Source organism: Bufo gargarizans, chromosome 3 (assembly GCF_014858855.1).
Source record: "Bufo gargarizans isolate SCDJY-AF-19 chromosome 3, ASM1485885v1, whole genome shotgun sequence".
Taxonomy (NCBI): domain Eukaryota; kingdom Metazoa; phylum Chordata; class Amphibia; order Anura; family Bufonidae; genus Bufo; species Bufo gargarizans.
Genome location: NC_058082.1, coordinates 190,656,235 through 190,678,665, shown reverse-complemented (window position 1 = coordinate 190,678,665; position 22,431 = coordinate 190,656,235). Strand labels below are relative to the sequence as shown.

Below are 22,431 nucleotides of genomic sequence, written 5' to 3'. Positions count from 1 at the left end.
CACCTGTACCTCTATGCATTCACTATTATTACAGATCACCCTCCCTACTAATGTCTTAAAACTAACACTCATGCACACTGCATCCCGACATGTTTCGGTGGATAACCAGCGTCTTTAGGGGATAATGCAGGAAAACGAAAAACGAATATGTCCCCATTGACTTACAGTGTATGCATGGAAGGATCAGTTTGGCTCCGCTTCGTCAGGCGGACGGCAAAATGCTGCAAGCAGCGTTTTAGTGTCTGCCTCCAGAGCGGTATGGAGACTGATCGGAGGCAAACTAAGGCATTCTGAGCGGATTCTTTTCCATTCAGAATGCATTAGGGCAAAACTGATCCGTTTTGAACCGCTTGTGAGAGCCCTGAACGGATCTCGCAAACGGAAAGCCAAAACAAGAGTGTGAAAGCAGCCTTATGTTGAATGACATTATGAGGCTTTGGAACAGATTAGGCCTCATGCACACGGCCGTTGTGTGTTTTGCGGTCCGCAAACCGCGGATCCGCAAAAACACAGATGGCGTCTGTGTGCGTTGCACAATTTTGCGGAACAGCACGGACAGCCTTTAAAAAACTGCCTATTCTTGTCCGCAAAGCGCAGACAAGAATAGGACAGGTTATATTTTTTTTGCGGGCCACGGAACGGAGCAACGTATGCGGACAGCACACAGAGTGCTGTCTGCATCTTTTGCGGCCCCATTGAAACTGCGGCTCGGATGCGGACCAAAACAACGGCCATGTGCATGAGGCATAACTCAAGTTACAATGGTTTCAACATACAATGGTTGTCCTGGAACCAATTAATATTGTAACTTGAGGGACCACTGTACTAGCCTAGACCTGTTCACACAGTATCACTCTTAACACCTCAATGGTCCTAACCTTTGCCTCATTAAAAAACACTATGGGGGAGATTTATCAAACTGATGTAAAGTAGAACTGGCTTAGTTTCCCATAGCAACCAATCAGATTCCACCTTTCATTTTTCACAGCTCCCTTGGAAAATGAAAGGTGGAGTCTGATTGGTTGCTATGCTAAGCCAGTTCTACTTTACATCAGTTTGATAAATCTCCCCCTTATGTGCCCACACCGATACCCCATTCCCAGTCACTTTCGTTACCTACAAAACCAGGAGGTGGCTCGGTCTCCTGGCGGCTGAGGCCAATCAAAGGCCTCACGGGGGGTACATCTGCTTGAATGGCACATCAGCGATTTAAGGCTGGGGCTATGGTAATCTTCATTGCTCCATCAAAGATAGCTGTGTAGTGGTGCAGCCATCGAACTGACTGAAGTCGCAGTGCCACAACTGCAACCCCAGAATTGAAAAAAAAAAAAAAAAAGTCCAACCATGCATGTTTTTTGCGATTCTTGGGTCATGGTAACCTGCTAGGTTTGCTGCAAGCCCATTCTGTTCAACTGCGGTACAGCAACTTTTGGTTGTGCGATGGGTGTTGCGGGTAAGATCATCATGTAGACCTAGCCAAAACTCTGTGTATGGAACTGCACCAAGTTGCTTGAATACGTGCTAAAAATCACAAACATCAAGCAAACCTAGTCTAAAGGCGCTGCCAAACATTGGTTTTGGCTTTTGACTGCCGCAAAAACCTAAGTCAAAAGTGGAGCCAAAACCTTCCTGATGGATCCACTTCTGACTCTGGCTTAAAAAAACGTGATCACAAGCTGCCATGAAGATCTTCGAGTGACAAGTGTACCAGCGCTTTGAAGCGTTACAAGGGGCTCTGCACCGGATCCCAATTGACTGTAAATAGGTCCAGCGGTCATCCGGCCGACAGCAGACATTTGTGCTGGATCAGCTTGCCTAAAGCCTGTACAAGGCGACGGTTGTAATTTCCTCTATGTACGGTATCACTCCATCATGCACTTTCATTTAAAAGGAGCAATACAACGGGCAGTAGACCATCAGTCGAGTGTTTCCTCTGAACTAATGGAAACCGATTAAGGTATTGCATGTTTGTCTAGATTTCAAGACATCTTAGGGTATGAGGAATTTGGATATTTAAGGTGGCAATAAAATGACCACCCTTAGGGTCCATTCACACGTCCGTAGAATGGGTCCGCATCTGTTCAGTGGTGCGGACCCATTCATTCTCTATGGGGCAGGAATGGATGCGGACAGCACACAGTGTGCTGTCTGCATCTGCATTTTCAGAGCGCGCCCCCGATCTTCCGGTCCGCGGCTCCGGAAAAAAATAGACCATGTCCTATTCTTGTCCGCGGACAAGAATAGGCAGTTCTATGGGGGTGCGGGCCGGGTGTATTGCAGATCCGCAATACACTATGGACGTGTGAATGGACCCTCACTCTACACATACATGTGTTGCAGCCTCATTACGGGTGGCTGAATTAACAATCCATGTTTAACAAAGACCTTTCTTTGTGAAAGATCTGCAGTGCTGGGGATGATGCTGGCCATTTCTCTCAGGAAGACGCGATGAACAGGATGTCCGTTTTCCACCACTGCCCTGACTTGCATACTCATTGTTCGCTGCCGGCTGCTAGAAGAGGAAGCAGCTGGGAGACGACAAAGCAGGGCGGCCGAGTGGAGACAATCGGGAACAAATATAGAGCACATACACTAGGCACAGGCTTCAACTAGGTAGAGAGAAAGCAGGAAAGCAGTATGTGATCTGTCCCCAGTGATAGGTACAATGTACTACACCAGACTGGCATGCAGAATCGCTGTACGCCTCTGCATCCGATACGCACATTTTACAAACAACAACATAGCATAAAGCCGACACCAGAATATAATATAGAGTTTCCAAATCACAATTCGGAGCATTGATTTAAGATAGAACCTATGATGTAACGCACAGACCTCTACCAGGCATCCCATTCATTACAATTAGGGGGAGGGGTGGCAGGTGCCAGAAACCTCCACCACCAGTCATTCCATGGGAGAACAGACGTTACGAAGATTCTGAAATCCAATACAGTCTGTTCTTCTGGAGCAAAAATGACTGATAGGACGTCCTGACTGTACGTAGACAAAGAGCGCTTTTGGCATGCATATGGCAGTAGGCACTGGCACACCATTTCCCTTCTCACTGCACTGAAAAGAATGGCTGCCTCTGCTTTTCAAAAGTTCCTTTTTATGATTTGCAATATTTCTTCACACATTGGGGTCAGCCATTTTATATCAACTAGGAATCATAATGTCGATTGCATGGCACTTAGGGCTCATGCACATGAACTTATTCTTTTTTCTGAATCTGATCCGCATTTTGTGCGGGTCGGATGCGGACCCATTCACTTCAATGGGGTAGTCTAATGTCCACATCCGTATGTCCTTTCCATGGCACCCACACAAAAAAATAAAAATAGAACATGTCCTATTCTTGTCTGTTTTATGGACAAGGACAGGACCGTTCTATAGAGGCAGGACGTTCCGTGAAATGGTGAACACACATGTCCAGTATCCATGTTTTGCGAATGGAGCCATCACTAATGCATCCTTATTTCATCTTCTGGAACGTTAATTAATCAAGCACCCCCTTGCATTTGGCCAGCCCACTGTCCCAATTCGATAGTGCTCTTATCCATAAGGTGGCTGCAGATCATGGGGCTGTAACTAAACATGTCATCCAGCGCACTGTGTCTTAATGGAGTAGGCATGAAGAAGTGTTCAGACACCAAGCGCTATATAAATCGACATTAGGTTCTATAGGTATACAGCGGAAACAAACAGATCAGTAAAGTCAGAAAATTAAACCTAGATTCACATTATTTTCTGTGATTTGTTCTAATAAATCTGTCTAAAATCTGTGCAAAAATGGAGCTTGAGATCCCTTGTTTACTGGAAAGAACTGATTAACAAATCTATCCCAATATTTTAAAATGAAAGATTTTTCAGGATGTACAACGCTGACTGTCAACTGATTAAAGGAAGCCCTGTCCCTACAGATTTTGTGCCCAGTCCCATTCATGTCAGCAGTCAACTGAAGTTGTTTGCCCAAGTACAGGCCGTCACTATCAAACTGCAGGAAAATAAACCGCGCTAATGCTGCAGGTAAAATATGCTCCAGTTACTTGTCCCCAATATGAACAATGGAAAATACTGGGAAATTCAATTTGGCACAAGCTGGTTTTGCACGCAAGTTTTCAACTTCTCTCAATTTTACGCCACTCTTGTCACTTAAAAAATATATATATATATATATATATATATATAATTATAATCTATCTATCTATATATATATATATATATATAATTATAATCTATCTATCTATATATATATATATATATATATATATATATATATATATATATATATATATATATATATATATATATATATATTATATCATATCATATCTCTCTTAGTGAGAGGGGCGGGGAACCTGCAGCCAGATAAGATTTACTATAATTATTCCATAAATCTATAACTGTTCATAGACAATGTAGATTTGCTTTTGTGGAGCATGGACAGCAAAAACCACGCGGCAACCTGCGCCTTTCATAGGAGTTAAAATTGCTTGGGTCATGCAGTCACCTAAGTCATCTTTCGCCGGCAGCAGGTTGTGCGATCTAAACAGCATCCGCTGCCGGTAAACAATTATTCTGTACGTTTCTTCCTGAAGGCAGTAGCTCTGAAAAACTTTCCTTTATCCCCTGCCGGCGCGATATTCTAGTCATGCTTCAAGTCAAAGTAACCGAGCCCCGTTCCCTGCCTCTTCGCCTGTGACTGACAGCCGGCAGATCGGCAAAGCCAGCTGAACACTCGTGCATAAGCGTCATCAGTCACAGCAAAGGGGCAGGGAAGGGGGCTCGGTTACTTTGACGAAGCATGACTAGAATATCCCGCCGGCAAGGGATAAAGGAATGTTTTCAGAGCTCCCGCATCTGCCTTCAGGAAGAAAATGATCATCAAACGCTGCTGACTACTCAGGTACTGCTGGCGGGTTCAGATGGGTTTTGAAAGTGACAGGTTCCCTTTAAATTCAAAAATCTCCTCCACAGTATGCGGAGGAGCGATCGCTCACGCCATCACTCACCCCCATACAGAATAATTGTTTACCGGCAGCATATGCTGTTTAGACTGCACAATCTGCCGCCGGCGAACGATGACTTAGGTGACTGCATGAAACAGGACATTCCCCAATGAACATGCGTTTCACTCATTCATCGGGTAATCGGTAGATTATTGCTAACTATGAGTGCTTGCTAGCGATGATCTGCCCGGGCAGTGTAACAGGGCCTTTGGTTAAGCCACCACTTGGGCCACAGAGGATGACCCTGTATTGACTGAATTAGAGCTTCATACTTATAAGTGCAATGCTCTTCTGTGGCCATCTTTAAATCTAGGCCCATCAGGAGAACAATAGAGTTGTCATACTATTATCTCAATTCTACACCTATTTGCATGAGGATTACCCTGTGAATAAATGTACACCTAACAGTAGTAGGACGACAATGGATTACCTATCTATTTAGGAGGCTTAATATCGTTTGTTGCCTACTACAGAACTCAAATTTTTTTATTTAAATTTATAAAAGGCATAGTACTGCCTAAATGAAAAAGAAAAACAGCCTAAGATTTTTTATTTATTTATATTTTTTAAATCCCCCATCGTAATGGAAATCTCCCTTTAAACATGGCAGTAAAACCAAGCTCTAGCAGTACACACATACCTGCTGTGACTTTATTAAGAAGGACTAAGGAATTCAGCACCTTGTTGAAGTTCTGCCCTTGATACAGGTCATTGGCCTCGAATGTCTGAAAGACAAAACGCATACAAAATGCTAATACCTCTGCAACCATATAAAACATGCATTCTGCCCCAGGTCATTTGGGAACATTCTGCTTTCTAAATGACATTAAGAGGCCTCAAATAAATAAATAAAAATATATATAAGAAACCTTGAAATCAAAGAAATTTCAAAAACCAAAAACTACAAATCAACTCACGCAATATATACATCATGGTTGTGATTTATCAATACGGTAGAGAAGTTGTGCATAGCAACCAATTAGATTACTTCTTCCATTCCCAAAGGGGTCTGAAATAAAGAGCTGGAATCTGAATGGTCGCTCTGGACAATTCCCCCATTTAATAACCAAAAACATAAAAAAAAGTTCATAGCTGTAAATACTGTATAAACATTAAGCAGATATCAGTACACAGTATAAGAAAAGTAAAACTATGAAGATAAATGTGACAACCTTCATTGTGGAAGATCTTATAGAAGACGACGTTGACCAAGTCTTGTCCAGCAATATAATGAACAACAGGATATTCCAGCCTTTTTCTAGGCTTCCTGTTCCATGGACAGTCATACAGAGATTAGTTAACTGGAAACGGTATGATTGGAGGATACAGGCTACCCCTGCTCTGTGGGAACTGGCCCCTCCAGCTCATGGAAACAATAGCAAACTAATAGGCAACCTATACTGTAAGCCTTTCTTCTTAAATAGTGCTTTCATTTCCCCACCGAGAAAATAGGAAATCTGCTAAAAACAGAGCAGATGACCGGGACTGAGTTGTACCTGTGTTACAGGAAAAACCCACAAATGGGAAGCGGTGGAAGAATTCAGTTGTCACACAATTGCCGGAACGTAGAGGAGCAATGATCAACGGTCCCTCAAGAATCAAGAACAGCACCAACAACTACATAACGTCGCCCTGGTTCAGTGGATAACCCCGTTTAGGCCAGAGCTCCACATTGACTTTTGGTCACAGTAAAACAGAATTTTGTGGCAACTGCAAGAACTTTAACTTTGCTGATGATCGGTTCAGTGAAAGACCATGGACACCTTTGTGAACGTTGTTTTAAAAAGTATTATTGCATTGTATCAATTTTTACAGTAAAACCCATTCCAACATATCTTGATTAACCCCTTAGTGACCAGCCTGTCTTGGGCCTCAGCAACCCAGCAATTTTTTCCATCGTCACATTTCAAGGACTATAACCTTCTTTATTTTTCCGTTGATGTAGCCGGATGAGGGCTTGTTTTTTGCAAGTTTTTAATGGCACTTTTGGGGTATAACTTACTGATTAACTGTTAATTCTTTGAGGCCACAAGGTGGGCATAGGGTTGGGCGATATACCGGTATCACGATATACCGCGGTATTAAAAAAACGGCGATATGGCGATATCGCAGTTTCCTAAATACCGCGGTATTTTGTGACGTCAGCGCACATTGTGCGCTGACCTCTTCTAAACGTGCGTCCGCCCGCCCACCCCTCCCTGCACCTTGCACCTTGCATCTTGCATAGCGCTGGGTAATTACTTCCTCTCGCTCCTGGCCTGCCTCCTTCTTGCTCCGCCTCCCTTAGTCAAGTCTCCACCCACCATCTGACGTCGTCATCCACCAGTGCCGGCTCTGTGTGTGGCGAACTGGCGATCCCCTGTGTGAGTACTGGTGTCTCTGGAGAGACTTTTTCTGCGGCTGTCTCACTAGTGTGTGCTCTGTCTGATGACGAAATTATAAACCTACTACTTCCTGCAGCGGCCGCCCCGACTCTCCCTCCTCCTCGCTCCCATAAGACCTTATTATAACGCTCCTTGTGGCCCCCCATACAGTGTAACGCCTCCTTGTGGCCCCCCAAACAGTGTAACGCCTCCTTGTGGCCCCCCATACAGTGTAACGCCTCCTTGTGGCCCCCCATACAGTGTAACGCCTCCTTGTGGCCCCCCCATACAGTGTAACGCCTCCTTGTGGCCCCCCCCATACAGTGTAACGCCTCCTTGTGGCCCCCCCCATACAGTGTAACGCCTCCTTGTGGCCCCCCCCCATACAGTGTAACGCCTCCTTGTGGCCCCCCCCCATACAGTGTAACGCCTCCTTGTGGCCCCCCCCATACAGTGTAACGCCTCCTTGTGGCCCCCCCCCCATACAGTGTAACGCCTCCTTGTGGCCCCCCCCATACAGTGTAACGCCTCCTTGTGGCCCCCCCCATACAGTGTAACGCCTCCTTGTGGCCGCCCCCATACAGTGTAACGCCTCCTTGTGGCCGCCCCCATACAGTGTAACGCCTCCTTGTGGCCGCCCCCATACAGTGTAACGCCTCCTTGTGGCCGCCCCCATACAGTGTAACGTCTTGTGTTTTTTTCTCTTTTAAACGGGCATTTATCGCGATATATATCGTTATCGCGATAACTTTTTTAATATCGTTATCGTCTGAATATTTTTGATAATGTCCAACCCTAGGTGGGCATAACTACTGTTAGGGGACACAATGTGGGCATAAGGGGAAATGCCCTAAATTACCCTGTTACACATTGGGATGGCTCAGAGCCAGCACAGCGCCCCCTGCTGGGGATTTCACAGGGGCAGTTACCATCCCTCCCTTATGCGATTATTCTTTTTGCTCTATCACCACAGCGACGTTGTTTCAGATCCAACAGACATCACACCAACATGCCAGCGACATCTTGGATGAGGTAGGATGAGTTGGCTCTTTCATTTATTGCAAGGTGTATTGGTACAGCCGTGTACCCTATGGTAGATTGTATTAGTTGGGACTGGGTAAGTATAGTTCTGCATTGGGCAGGGTTGGAGGAGTTGCTTAGTGTAAAACAATTTGCCGCCGCAGCTGAACTTTTCCCTTTTTAGGTAAATTTAAGTAGCAAGTGTGTGTATGGGGGGGGCATGATGCTAAATTCATGCCCTGGGTGCAGGAAAGCCTATCTAAAACACTGGCGGAGGTTTTTATTTTTTCAATTTTTCCCCATTGAAAAGCTTTTTTTTCAATGGAAAAGGGTGTAATTTTAAGATTTTTTTAAACATTTACTAGTTCCACAAGTTGACAATGACAGGTGATCTTCTGATTGTTTCTATAATACACTATACTGCTGATGCAGTATGGGGTATTATACTGTCAGTACTATGCTGACAGGCACTATCAGGCTGCGCCAGTGGGGTACACTGAAGGCAAAGCTGGGGGCCTTCATTAGGTGCTAGGCTGCCATACTAAGATCTCATTAACTGTGGGGCTGTTACCTGAGAGAGGGAGTACCCTCCCGAAAATAACTTTATATAAAAATTTTATTTTTATCTGTTATATAAGAAACATGTACAAAATCAGAGCATCCAAAGATCCATATTACATAAATCAACAATATAATAACATTTTACCCCAAATACCCACCCCCCACCGTTTGGAGAGAGAGGGAGAGGAAAAAAAAAAAAAAAAAAAAAAACACATCCGGCCCTAGTGCAACCATTTTTTCCATATTTTATCAGTTTTTCCTGCTCTCTCAGATACCCGTTCCAATTTAATCAAATTAGTAACTGCTTCTTGCCACTGTCCCACTAACTAACTTTAATGCTGCAGTCACTATTGACTATGGCATCTAAGAGGCTAAACAGCCCCAATTTATAAACTGGATGAAAAGACCAGAATAAAATTGGTCCAGGAGGATGCCAAGAGGCCGACAGGAATATTAAAGCAGATGTAGGAAATTCTGGCAAGTATTTGTTGTGTACTCCATGTAACAAAATTCTCACATATTCCTTATATGTCTGGGGTCTGCAGTAGAGTGGCAAGACAAAAGCCTTTTCTTACAAAGAAAAACATCAAAAGCCCAGCTATGTTTTACCAAAACTTACATCGTCTGCCAAAGGCATGTGGGAAAATGTGCTACGGTCTGATGATACCAAGGCTGAAATTTTGGGCCGCAATTCCAAAAGGTACATTTGACACAAAGCTAACACTGCGCACCACCAAAAGATCAACATGCCCACAGTGAAGCATCAGAGGCTGCATTATGTTTTGAGGCAGTTTTTCTGCAGCTGGAACTAGGGTTTTAGTCAAGGTGGAGGGAATTATGAATTTTGTGCACAAAACCTTCAGGCGGCTGCTAAAAAGACGAAGATGAATTTCAAGTTTAACCACTTCAACCCCGCTAGCTAAAACCCCCTTCATGACCAGGCCACTTTTTACACTTCGGCACTACACTACTTTCACCGTTTATCGCTCGGTCATGCAACTTACCACCCAAATGAATTTTACCTCCTTTTCTTCTCACTAATAGAGCTTTCATTTGGTGGTATTTTATTGCTGCTGACATTTTTACTTTTTTTGTTATTAATCAAAATGTAACGATTTTTTTGCAGAAAAAAAATTACATTTTTCACTTTCAGCTGTAAAATTTTGCAAAAAAAACGACATCCATATATAAATGTTTCGCTAAATTTATTGTTCTACATGTCTTTGATAAAAAAAAAATGTTTGGGCAAAAAAAAAATGGTTTGGGTAAAAGTTATAGCGTTTACAAACTATGGTACAAAAATGTGAATTTCCGCTTTTTGAAGCAGCTCTGACTTTCTGAGCACCTGTCATGTTTCCTGAGGTTCTACAATGCCCAGACAGTACAAACACCCCACAAATGACCCCATTTCGGAAAGTAGACACCCTAAGGTATTCGCTGATGGGCATAGTGAGTTCATAGAACTATTTATCTTTTGTCACAAGTTAGCGGAAAATGATGATTTTTATTTTAATTTTTTTTTTCTTACAAAGTCTCATATTCCACTAACTTGCGACAAAAAATAAAAAATTCTAGGAACTCGCCATGCCCCTCACCGAATACCTTGGGGTGTCTTCTTTCCAAAATGGGGTCACTTGTGGGGTAGTTATATTGCCCTGGCAATTTAGGGGCCCAAATGTGTGAGAAGAACTTTGCAATCAAAATGTGTAAAAAATGGCCTGCGAAATCCGAAAGGTGCACTTTGGAATATGTGCCCCTTTGCCCACCTTGGCTGCAAAAAAGTGTCACACATCTGGTATCGCCGTACTCAGGAGAAGTTGGGGAATGTGTTTTGGGGTGTCATTTTACATATACCCATGCTGGGTGAGAGAAATATCTTGCCAAAAGACAACTTTTCCAATTTTTTTAGACAAAGTTGGCATTTGACCAAGATATTTTTCTCACCCAGCATGGATTGGGTATATGTAAAATGACACCCCAAAACACATTCCCCAACTTCTCCTGAGTACGGCGATACCAGATGTGTGACACTTTTTTGCAGCCAAGGTGGGCAAAGAGGCACATATTCCAAAGTGCACCTTTCGGATTTCGCAGGCCATTTTTTACACATTTTGATTGCAAAGTTCTTCTCACACATTTGGGCCCCTAAATTGCCAGGGCAGTATAACTACACCACAAGTGACCCCATTTTGGAAAGAAGACACCCCAAGGTATTCCGTGAGGGGCATGGCGATTTCCTAGAATTTTTTATTTTTTGTCGCAAGTTAGTGGAATATGAGACTTTGTAAGGAAAAAAGAAAAAAAAAAGAAAAATCATCATTTTCCGCTAACTTGTGACAAAAAATAAAAAATTCTAGGAACTCGCCGTGCCCCTCGCGGAATACCTTGGGGTGTCTTCTTTCCAAAATGGGGTCACTTGTGGCGTAGTTATACTGCCCTGGCAATTTAGGGGCCCAAATGTGTGAGAAGTACCTTGCAATCCAAATCTGTAAAAAATGGCCTGCGAAATCCGAAAGGTGCACTTTGGAATGTGTGCCCCTTTGCCCACCTTGGCTGCAAAAAAGTGTCACACATCTGGTATCGCCGTACTCAGGAGAAGTTGGGGAATGTGTTTTGGCGTGTCATTTTACATATACCCATGCTGGGTGAGAGAAATATCTTTTCCCATTTTTTTATACAAAGTTGGCATTTGACCAAGATATTTTTCTCACCCAGCATGGGTATATGTAAAATGACACCCCAAAACACATTGCCCAACTTCTCCTGAGTACGGCGATACCAGATGTGTGACACTTTTTTTGCAGCCTAGATGCGCAAAGGTGCCCAAATTCCTTTTAGGAGGGCATTTTTAGACATTTGGATCCCAGACTTCTTCTCACACTTTCGGGCCCCTAAAAAGCCAGGGCAGTATAAATACCCCACATGTGACCCCACTTTGGAAAGAAGACACCCCCAGGTATTCAATGAGGGGCATGGCGAGTTCATAGAATTTTTTTTTTTGCATAAGTTAGCGGAAATTGATTTTTTTTAGTTTTTTTCTCACAAAGTCTCACATTCCACTAACTTAGGACAAAAATTTCAATCTTTCATGGACTCAATATGCCCCTCACGGAATACCTTGGGGTGTCTTCTTTCCGAAATGGGGTCACATGTGGGGTATTTATACTGCCCTGGCATTTTAGGGGCCCTAAAGCGTGAGAAGAAGTCTGGAATATAAAGGTCTAAAAATGTTTACGCATTTGGATTCCGTGAGGGGTATGCTGAGTTCATGCGAGATTTAATTTTTTGACACAAGTTAGTAGAATATGAGACTTTGTAAGAAGAAACAAACAAAAAAATATATATATTTCCGCTAACTTGGGCCAAAAAAATGTCTGAATGGAGCCTTACAGGGGGGGTGATCAATGACAGGGGGGTGATCAATGACAGGGGGTGATCACCCATATAGACTCCCTGATCACCCCCCTGTCATTGATCACCCCCTGTAAGGCTCCATTCAGACGTCCGTATGATTTTTACGGATCCATGGATACATGGATCGGATCCGCAAAACACATGCGGACGTCTGAATGGAGCCTTACAGGGGGGTGATCAAAGACAGGGGGGTGATCAGGGAGTGTATATGGGTGATCACCCCCCTGTAAGGCTCCATTCAGACGTCTGTATGATTTTTACGGATCCATGGATCGGATCCGCAAAACACATGCGGACGTCTGAATGGAGCCTTACAGGGGGATGATCAATGACAGGGGGTGATCAGGGAGTGTATATGGGTGATCACCCCCCTGTAAGGCTCCATTCAGACGTCCATATGATTTTTACGGATCCATGGATCGGATCCGCAAAACACATGCGGACGTCTGAATGGAGCCTTACAGGGGGGTGATCAATGACAGGGGGTGATCAGGGAGTGTATATGGGTGATCACCCCCCTGTCATTGATCACCCCCCTGTAAGGCTCCATTCAGATGTCCGAATGATTTTTACGGATCCATGGATACATGGATCGGATCCGCAAAACACATGCGGACGTCTGAATGGAGCCTTACAGGGGGGTGATCAATGACAGGGGGTGATCAGGGAGTGTATATGGGTGATCACCCGCCTGTCATTGATCACCCCCTTGTAAGGCTCCATTCAGACGTCGGCATGTGTTTTGCGGATCCGATCCATGTATCCGTGGATCCGTAAAAATCATATGGACGTCTGAACGGAGCCTGACAGGGGGGTGATCAATGACAGGGGGGTGATCAGGGAGTTTATATGGGGTGATCATGGGTGATCAGGGGTTCATAAGGGGTTAATAAGTGACGGGGGGGGACCACCAGAGGACCAGGTAGCAGGTATATTAGACGCTGTTATCAAAACAGCGTCTAATATACCTGTTAGGGGTTAAAAAAAAAATCAGATCTCCAGCCTGCCAGCGAGCGATCGCCGCTGGCAGGCTGGAGATCCACTCGCTTACCTTCTGTTCCTGTGTGCGCGCGCTCACGGGAAATCTCGGCCCTCGCGAGATGACGCGTATATGCGTCACTCTGCGCAGGGCTGCCGCCTCCGGACCGCACATCTGTGTTAGGCGGTCCGGAGGCGGTTAAAAGGGGTCCTCTGGGAATTAAGAAAATGAAAATACTTAAATATTACTTTATTTTAAATACAGTGAACAAAAACAAACGCAACACTTTCGGTTTTGCTCCAATTTTGCATGAGCTGAACTCAAAGATGCGACGGAGATGTGTTGCTTTGCATGAGGCAAATGGTGGCCACACCAGATACTGACCAGTAAGGCAAAACTGTGCACATTTCAAAGTGGCCTTTTATTGTTGGCAGTCTAAGGAACACCTGTGCAATATTCATGCTGTCTAATCAGCACCTTGATATGCCACACCTGTCAGGTGGGATGGATTATCTCGGCAAAGGAGAAGTGCTCACTAAGGCCTCATGCACACGACCGTTGTTTGCATCCGTGGCCGTTGTGCGGTTTTCCGGGGTTTTTTCGCGGACCCATTGACTTTCAATGGGTCCGTGGAAAAATCGGAAAATGCACCGTTTTGCAGCTGAGACCGTGATCCGTGTATCCTGTCCGTCAAAAAAATATGACCTGTCCTATTTTTTTGATGGACAACGGTTCACGGACCCATTCAAGTGTGCGCCCCCCCCGCCCCGCCCCCCCTCTATTGTAATAATAACATTGGTGGCACAGTGTGTGCCCCCCCCCCCTCCTCCCTCTATTGTATTAATACGTTGGTGGCACAGTGTGTGGCCTCCCCCGGCCCCCCCCCCCCCCTCCCTCTATTGCATTAATAACATTGGTGGCGAGTGTGCGGTCTCCCCTCTCTCCCCCCGATCATTGGTGGCAGCGGAGTTCCGATCAGAGTCCCAGTTTAATAGCTGGGGCTCCGATCGGTAACCATGGCAACCAGGACGCTACTGCAGTCCTGGTTGCCATGGTTACTTAGCAATAGTAGAAGCATCATACTTACCTGCTGGCTGCTGCGATGTCTGTGTCCGGCCGGGAGCTCCTCCTACTGGTAAGTGACAGTTCATTTAGCAATGCGCCGCACAGACCTGTCACTTACCAGTATGAGGAGCTCCCGGCCGGACACAGACATCGCAGCAGCCAGCAGATAAGTATGATGCTTCTACTATTGCTAAGTAACCATGGCAACCAGGACTGCAGTAGCGTCCTGGTTGCCATGGTTACCGATCGGAGCCCCTGACGGGTTAATTGTGCTGATCACGGCCCCCTGTAAGAGATCGGGTGCTGCCAGGCAGCAGTGGGCAGTCATGTACACAGTTTGTAGTATATTCTAACTAGAAGCGTCCCCATCACCATGGAAACGCCTCTGTGTTAGAATATACTGTCGATATGAGTTTTCACTATGTAACTCATATCCGACAGTATATTCTAACATAGAGGCGTTCCCATGGTGATGGGGACGCTTCAAGTTAAAATATACCATCGGATTGGAGAAAACTCCGATCCGATGGTATAAAAGGGACTCCAGACTTTACATTGAAAGTCAATGGGGACGGATCCGTTTGCAATTGCACCATATCGTGTCAACGTCAAACGGATCCGTCCCCATTGACTTGCATTGTAATTCAGGACGGATCCGTTTGGCTCCGCACGGCCAGGCGGACACCAAAACAACTTTTTTTTCATGTCCGTGGATCCTCCAAAAATCAAGGAAGACCCACGGACGAAAAAACGGTCACGGATCACGGACCAACAGAACCCTGTTTTGCGGACAGTGAAAAAATACTGTCGCGTGCATGAGGCCTAACAGATTTAGACAGATTTGCGAACAATATTTGAGAGCAATGGGTCTTTTGTGTATGTAGAAAATGTTGTAGATCTTTGAGTTCAGCTCATGCAAAATGGGAGCAAAACTGAAAGTGTTGCATTTATATTTTTGTTCAGTGTATATTCGCAAATACCTTACATTAGTTATAATTGCTGATTTTGTCTGGGGATCAAACATTAGGAGGAATAAACCGGCCGCCATCCTATTAGTACACACAAAACCTGTCCTAATCACACAGGACGACAAGTTACTTCACAACGCTGGGGTAAAGAGCTGCCTCCTCCTCCTCTCCTACTTGTCAGGGATTATTATCCAGAATACAGCTGAGAAGATAATATTAAACTGTATTCAGGATAATAATTCCTGACAAGCAGAGCAGAGAGGAGGATGAGGCAGCTCTTTAGCTCAGTGTTGGGAAGTAACTTGTCCTCCTGTGTGATTAGGACAGGTTTTGTGTGTACCAACAGGACAGTGGCCATTTTATTTCTCCTAATGATTGCTCCCCAGACAAAACGAGCCATTATACGGTAACTAATGAAAGGTATTTAGGAATATATTTATAATAAAGTAAAATTTATTATAATTTGACATATTTGGAAAGCTTGATTGCCAAGTCAAGATGTAACATGCTGATAGACTCCTACCCAAAAGGCTGAATGCTTCATTAATTCAAATGGTACTTCAACAAAGTATTAGGGCTCTTATTTTTTGTCAGTGTTCGTTCCATTATTTTTGCGGCCCATATGCGGAACCAGTCATTTCAATGAGGCCGGGAATTTTTTATTTATTTTTTTAAATGACCCTGTGTGCATTTTATGACCGTATGTCAGTTTCGCAGAAAAATTTAACATGTCCTATTCTTGTTGGTTTTGCGGACAAAGACTGACACTGTTACAATGGATCAGCAAGAAAACTGATGCAACACGGATGTCTTCTTTTTTTTGCGGATCTGTGTTTTGTAGACTGCAATATACATACGGTTGTGTGAATGAGCCCTAGATCTGATTTTTTTTTTTTTTTTTTTTTTTACATAACAAAAAAAACAGGTGTGTGAAGACTTTATATCCACTGTATGTGAAAAGGTGCTGGCTGCAGAGAAAACACAGTGCAACATTTTTAATAATGATCTCTTGGAAAATTGGCTTCAACCTCAGGTTTTTTTTTTCCCTCTCTCTGCATCAACGTGCAGGATAACAGGCTTAACTGGATGGACAGATGTCTTTTCTAGGCCTTACAAACTAGGTTAATAAGTTACCTGTATACGGAATCATTATTTTAAATGGGTCCCCAAAAAAAAAAAAAAAAAAGTAAGTTATGTGTGCATTCCATTTCCGTATGTCCGTATTTCCGTTCCGCAAAAAATAGAACATGTCCTATTATTGTTCGCATTACGGACAAGGACAGTACTGTTCTATTATGGGCCAGCTGTTCCGTTAAGCAAAATACGGAATGCACACTGAAATCATCCGTAATTTTTTTTGCAGATCCGTTTTTTCCAGACCGCAAAATACATACAGTCGTGTGCATGAGGCCTTATACTGACCGTAAGATTCTGTAGAAGTAAGGTCATGCAGTGACACACTGGTATTTCTGTGAGAACACAGTGAGTAACATTCATGGTGACTGCTCTATTCATCCGCAATGTGAAAGAATTTAGCATAATGCAGCAGCTATTTTCTTGTGAAACTCTTGTATACCAGTGATTGTACGTGAATAAGAAGCCGTCTTATATGCAGGAGCGTTGCAGATACTTGTCTGACTGCTGAAGTTTAAGGCTACTTTCACACTAGCGTTTTTACTGGATCTGGAAGGGTCCAGCAAAAACGCTTCCGTTACCGATAATACAACCATCTGCATCTGTTTGAACGGATCCAGTTGTATTATCTTTAACCCAAACACTGCAAATCTGACCAGTGTCTCTTTAATGTGTGAATAACTTTAAAATGCTTTTACTTATCCAGGCCATTCTGAGATTGTTTTTTTCGTCACATGTTGTACTTCATGACATTGGTAAAATGGAGTCAAACAAAAATCTTTATTTATAAAAAAAAATAAAAAATACCAAATTTACAAATTTCTTTTTCTCTACTTTTATCATAGATAGAAATACTTCCAAAAATAGTTATTATTTTACATTCCCCATATGTCTTCTTTATGTTTGGATCATTTTGGGAATGATATTTTATTTTTTGGGGACGTTCCAAGGCTTAGAAGTTTAGAAGCAAATCTTGAAATTTTTCTTAAATTTTCAAAAACCCACTTTTTAAAAGGACCAGTTTAGGTCTGAAGTCACTTTGTGAGGCTTACATAATAGAAACCACCCAAAAAAAAAAAAAAGACCCCAAAAAAAACTACACCCCTCAAGGTATTCAAAACTGATTTTACAAACTTTGTTAACCCTTTAGGTGTTCCACAAGAGTTATTGGCAAATGGAGATGAAATTTAAGAATTAAAATTTTGGGGCAAATTTTCCATTTTAATCAATTTTTTTCAGTAACAAAGCAAGGGTTAACAGCCAAACAAAACCCAATATTTATTGCCCCCATTTGAAGCCCTCCTGATGCACCCTTAGAGTAGAAACCCCATAAAAGTGACCCCATTTTGGAAACTACGGGATAAGGTGGCAGTTTTGTTGGGGCTATTTTTAATGATTTTTGGTTGCTCTATATTACATTTTTGTGAGGCAAGGTTACCAAAAATAGAAATTCTGAAATTTCATCTCCATTTGCCATAAACTGTTGAGGAACACCTAAAGGGTTAATAAAGTTTGTAAAATCAGTTTTGAATACCTTGAGGGGTGTAGTTTATTCTCTAGGGGTGCATCAGGGGTTCTTCAAATGGGACATGGTGCCAAAAAAAAAAAAAAAGCCATCAAAATCTGCCTTCCAGAAACCATACGGCGTTCCTTTCCTTCTGCGCCCCCATAAGTGGTCGTAAACTGCAGAATCAGGGTAATAAATATTAAGTTTTGTTTGGCTGTTTACCCTTGCTTTCTTACTGGAAAAAACGGTTTAAAAAAGGAAAATTTGCCCAAAAAATTGCAGTTTTGGCACAGTTTTTATTTTATTTTTTTGACAGTGTTCATCTGAGGGGTTAGGGCATGGGGTATTTTTATAGAGCATATTGTTACGGATGCGGTGATACCTAATATGTCTACTGGTACTCTTTTTTTATTTAGGTTTATTATCCCTTTTATAAACAAAAACAAACAAAAAAAAAACATTTTAGTATCTCCATAGTCTAAGAGTCATTTTTTATTTTTTAGCCGATTATCTTAGGTAGGGGTTCTTTTTTTGCGGGATGAGAGGACAGTTTTATTGGCACTATTTGGGGGGGGGGGGCATGTGACTTTTTGATCGCTTGCTATTACACCATTTGTGATGTAAGGTGACAAAAATAAATACATTTTTGCACTGTTTTTATTTTATTTTTTTGACAGTGTTTATCTGAGGGGTTAGGTCATGGGGTATTTTTATAAAGCAGATTCTTACAGATGCGGCGATACCTAATAGGTCTACTTTTTTATTTTAGTTTTACAAAATATATTTTTGGAAAAAAAAAATATATTTTTGTTTTAGTGTCTCAAGTCTGAGAACCAGAGTTGTTTTTTTCGGATTGTCAGTGGCTAAATGGAATTAAAATTGGGGAAGGGGATTATAAATTTAGTACTCCATGAAGTGTGGTACTCCCTGAAGCAACCAATAATGCAGAGGACTGTCACAGTGAGTGGTGGTGTCCTTCCGTATCCCCCTCCTGTGACACACCTTTTTTGGGTCCGTCCCTTCTTTCCAATGTGGGGGACCACACCTGGAAAGTGTTGGCCTGAGACGATCCGGGCGCTTCGAGTTCCCGAGATACTCCGGTCAGAAAAGATCAGGGCCTTGAGGACTGCCTCATAGAACCAGAGGATTTTCTCTGTGTTGCCAGCGCTCCGGGACAGCACAAAAGAGTTGTACAAGGCAACTTGTACCAAGTAGAACGCAACTCTTTTGTACAATGCCCCGGTTTCGCGCATGGCATTATATGGCTTGAGGACTTGATCAGAGAGATCAACTCCTCCCATATACCGATTGTAGTCAACAAAACAATCAGGCTTGAAGACCGTTGCCGCGGTACCTCGCACAGGGGTGATGCCGTTACTTTGAATTGTGGACAGTATAAGGACATCCCTCTTGTCCTTATATCTGACCAGCAACAGGTTTCCACTGGTAAGGGCACGGGTCTCACCCCTGGGGATAGGTACCTGGAGGGGGTGGGTAGGGGAGGCGCGTTGATTTTTCTGCACGGTCCCACAAGCGGACGTGGGTCTGGCGGCGAGGGACTGGAACAAGGGGATACTAGTATAAAAGTTATCCACGTACAGGTGGTAATCCTTATCTAGCAGTGGGTGCATAAGGTCCCACACAAGTTTCCCGCTAACACCCAGAGTGGGGGGACATTCTGGGGGTTCAATATGGGAATCTCGCCCCTCGTATACACAAAACTTGTAAGTGTACCCTGAGGTACTCTCACAAAGTTTGTACAGCTTTACGCCATACCTCGCCCACTTAGCGGGAAGATACTGGTGTAAAAAGAGTCTCCCCTTTAAAGCAATGAGAGACTCATCAATCGCAACCTCCCTTTCATAGGCCTCCAAAATGTTGGCCCTAAAGTGATCGATGATCGGCCTGATTTTGTACAGGTGGTCATAGGCAGGATCACCTTGGGGGGGGGGGTGGGGGCGCATTTCCGGATGGCCTCAAATCGGGTACGTGTCATGGCCGTAATGTAAAGTGTGGTCTGGTAGAAGACATCCCCACTCCAGTAATGCCTGACACTGGGTTTTTTGACTAGGCCCATGTGCAGCACGAGGCCCCAAAATGCCCTCATCTCGGCTGCACTGACCGGAGTCCAGCCCCCGGCCCTAGCCAAAAAGGAGCCCGGGTGTTGAGCAATAAACTGTTGGGCGAACAAGTTTGTTTGCTCCACAATCAGATTCACAAAGTGGTCACTGAAAAAAAAGACTGAAATAGTCATATTCAGTGAAGCCCACTGTGGGAATCTGGATTCCTGGTTGGCCAACAAAATCAGGAATCACAGGCTCAAAATGCTCTAGGGAACACCATGCAAGTTCACCGGTAGGGGGGCTCCGATGGACTTAACTAGTGGGTTGGAAAACTAGTACGAGCCCCAGAGGTTCTCGTACTAGTGTGGGCCACAGGGTCCCTAGCATGGCTGTCCCCTTGCTCTGCCTGGCAGCGTCTCCGCCGCCTTGGGGGCTCATCTTCATTGCTAGATGAGGAGGACACGGATGATAAAAGGAAAGTGGGGTCATCCTCGTCCTCACTGGGGCTCTCAGAGTCCCAGGCAAGCTGGGCGTATGCCTCCTCGGCCGAGAACATCCAGCGAGCCATAGGGTAAATGTGTGTGTAAATCTTTATTTAGTGTGCATGTGTGTGGGGGAACGGGTGTTCGTGGACTTTGCCTTAAAACTAACAGAAAAATAAATTTAAAAAAAGGCAAAAAAAAGTGGAAAAAGGAAAAAAAAATAAAAAATTTAAACTCGCTGATTAGCCATCCGAAGCGGATCAGCAATAGGGTGTGCAATGCGCCAACATTGGCCGGACGCTAAGAGTGCCGGCCACAGTCAATGTACACAGAAAAAAAAAAAAAAAAAAAAAGAATAAAATGCTTGCGCCCCAAAAAATGTGTGGGGGGGGCATGGGGAACAAGTTGCAGCACCCCTGGGGGGTCTAGGGTCACACAGCTGTGCTGTGGACACCCGATTAGGGTGATGAAACAGTTAAATAAATTTTAGTTTCACTAAACTTTCCCTGCCTAACCTGTCCCTAAATACCTTTTAGTGCCAGATGGCACTATGGAGGGTCAGAAGGGGGTGCTGGGCACAGATGGGGGTGCTGGCTCTGGAGATCCGATTGCAGGCTTCTCTCTCCCAGACACAGAAAGACCCCTCCCTGCACATTGTCCCAGGGTGCCTGCTGAATGATTTAGGCAGGCCCCCAGTTCCACCGGTGATCGGAATTACACATATTGGGCAGACTAGATGGGCCAAATGGTTCTCATCACCCGACACATACTTTGTTTCTATGACGGTACGTAATGTGTCCCCGAGAGGTTAACATTGCCAAAACGGATCCGTCATTAACTCCATTGAAAGTCAATGGGGGATGGAACTGTTTTCTATTGTGGCAGATTGTGCCGTTTTGCTCCGCATCTCAGGACGGAAAGCAATCTACAACATGTTGCGGTTTGCTTTCCGGTATGAGAACGGAATGCATTTTGGAGCATTCTGTTCTAGCTCTATTGACAAAGAATGGGGACAAAACTGAAGAAAACTCAGATCCGATGGTATATTCTAAACCTAAGGTGTTTACATGATTATGGGGACGCACCTCTGACAGGGCGCTGCCATCCATAGCACCTGAGGGGGTTAATTGCATGGACGGCAGCTCCCTGTCAGAGGTCGGGTGCCAGGAATATTAAAATCATTGGTGGCAGCGGCAGTTCCGATAGTGTAATGTTGGGGCTCCGATCGGTTACCATGGCAACCAGGACGCTACTGTAGTCCTGTCTGCCATGGTCAGTTACTCAGCAGCATTATACTTACATGCGCTATGGTCTTCTTGTAACTCACAGGTCTGTGCGGCGCATTGCTATAAGCATAAGCAATGCGCCACACAGACCTGTGAGGTACAACCGATCAGAGCCCCAACATTACACTCCTGGGACTCCGATCAGAACTGTCGCTGCCACCAATGATGGGGGAGGGTTGCACTGCCCACCAATGATTTTGATACCGGGAAGGGGGGGGGGTGCTTGGTTTGCACTGCCCACCAATGATTTTAATACTGGGGGGGGGTGGGGGCGCACTGCCCACCAATGCAAACATTGTAGAAACATTCCCAGCACCCAACCTCGGACAGGGAGCTGCTGTCCGAGCAATTAACCCCTCAGGTGCCGCAGATGGCAGTGCCCTGTCAGAGGTGCGTCCCCATCACCATGGGAACGCCTCTGGTTTAGAATACACCATCGGATCTGAGTTTTCTCCTATCAGATGGTATATTTTAACTAAAAGCGTCCCCATCACCATGGGAATGCCTTTGTGTTAGAATATACCATCGGATCGTGAAAACTCAGATCTGAAAAAGCTGACAGTATTATTTTCCGTTATAA

General features: G+C 44.2%; 1 protein-coding gene across 5 annotated transcripts in view; it reads right to left on the bottom strand.

The window, feature by feature from the left end:
• The window catches only part of ARHGEF7 (Rho guanine nucleotide exchange factor 7), a 156,179-nt gene that overhangs the window by 79,249 nt on the left and 54,499 nt on the right, over positions 1-22,431 (bottom strand). For 4 of the 5 annotated variants that reach the window (XM_044284880.1, XM_044284876.1, XM_044284878.1 and 1 more), the window contains exon 3: positions 5,650-5,734. In XM_044284880.1, coding sequence (XP_044140815.1) covers positions 5,650-5,734 — 85 coding nt within the window. Of the gene's footprint in view, positions 1-5,649; positions 5,735-6,181; positions 6,222-22,431 lie in introns of those variants that run through there. The other variant, XM_044284877.1, reaches the window with a different exon arrangement.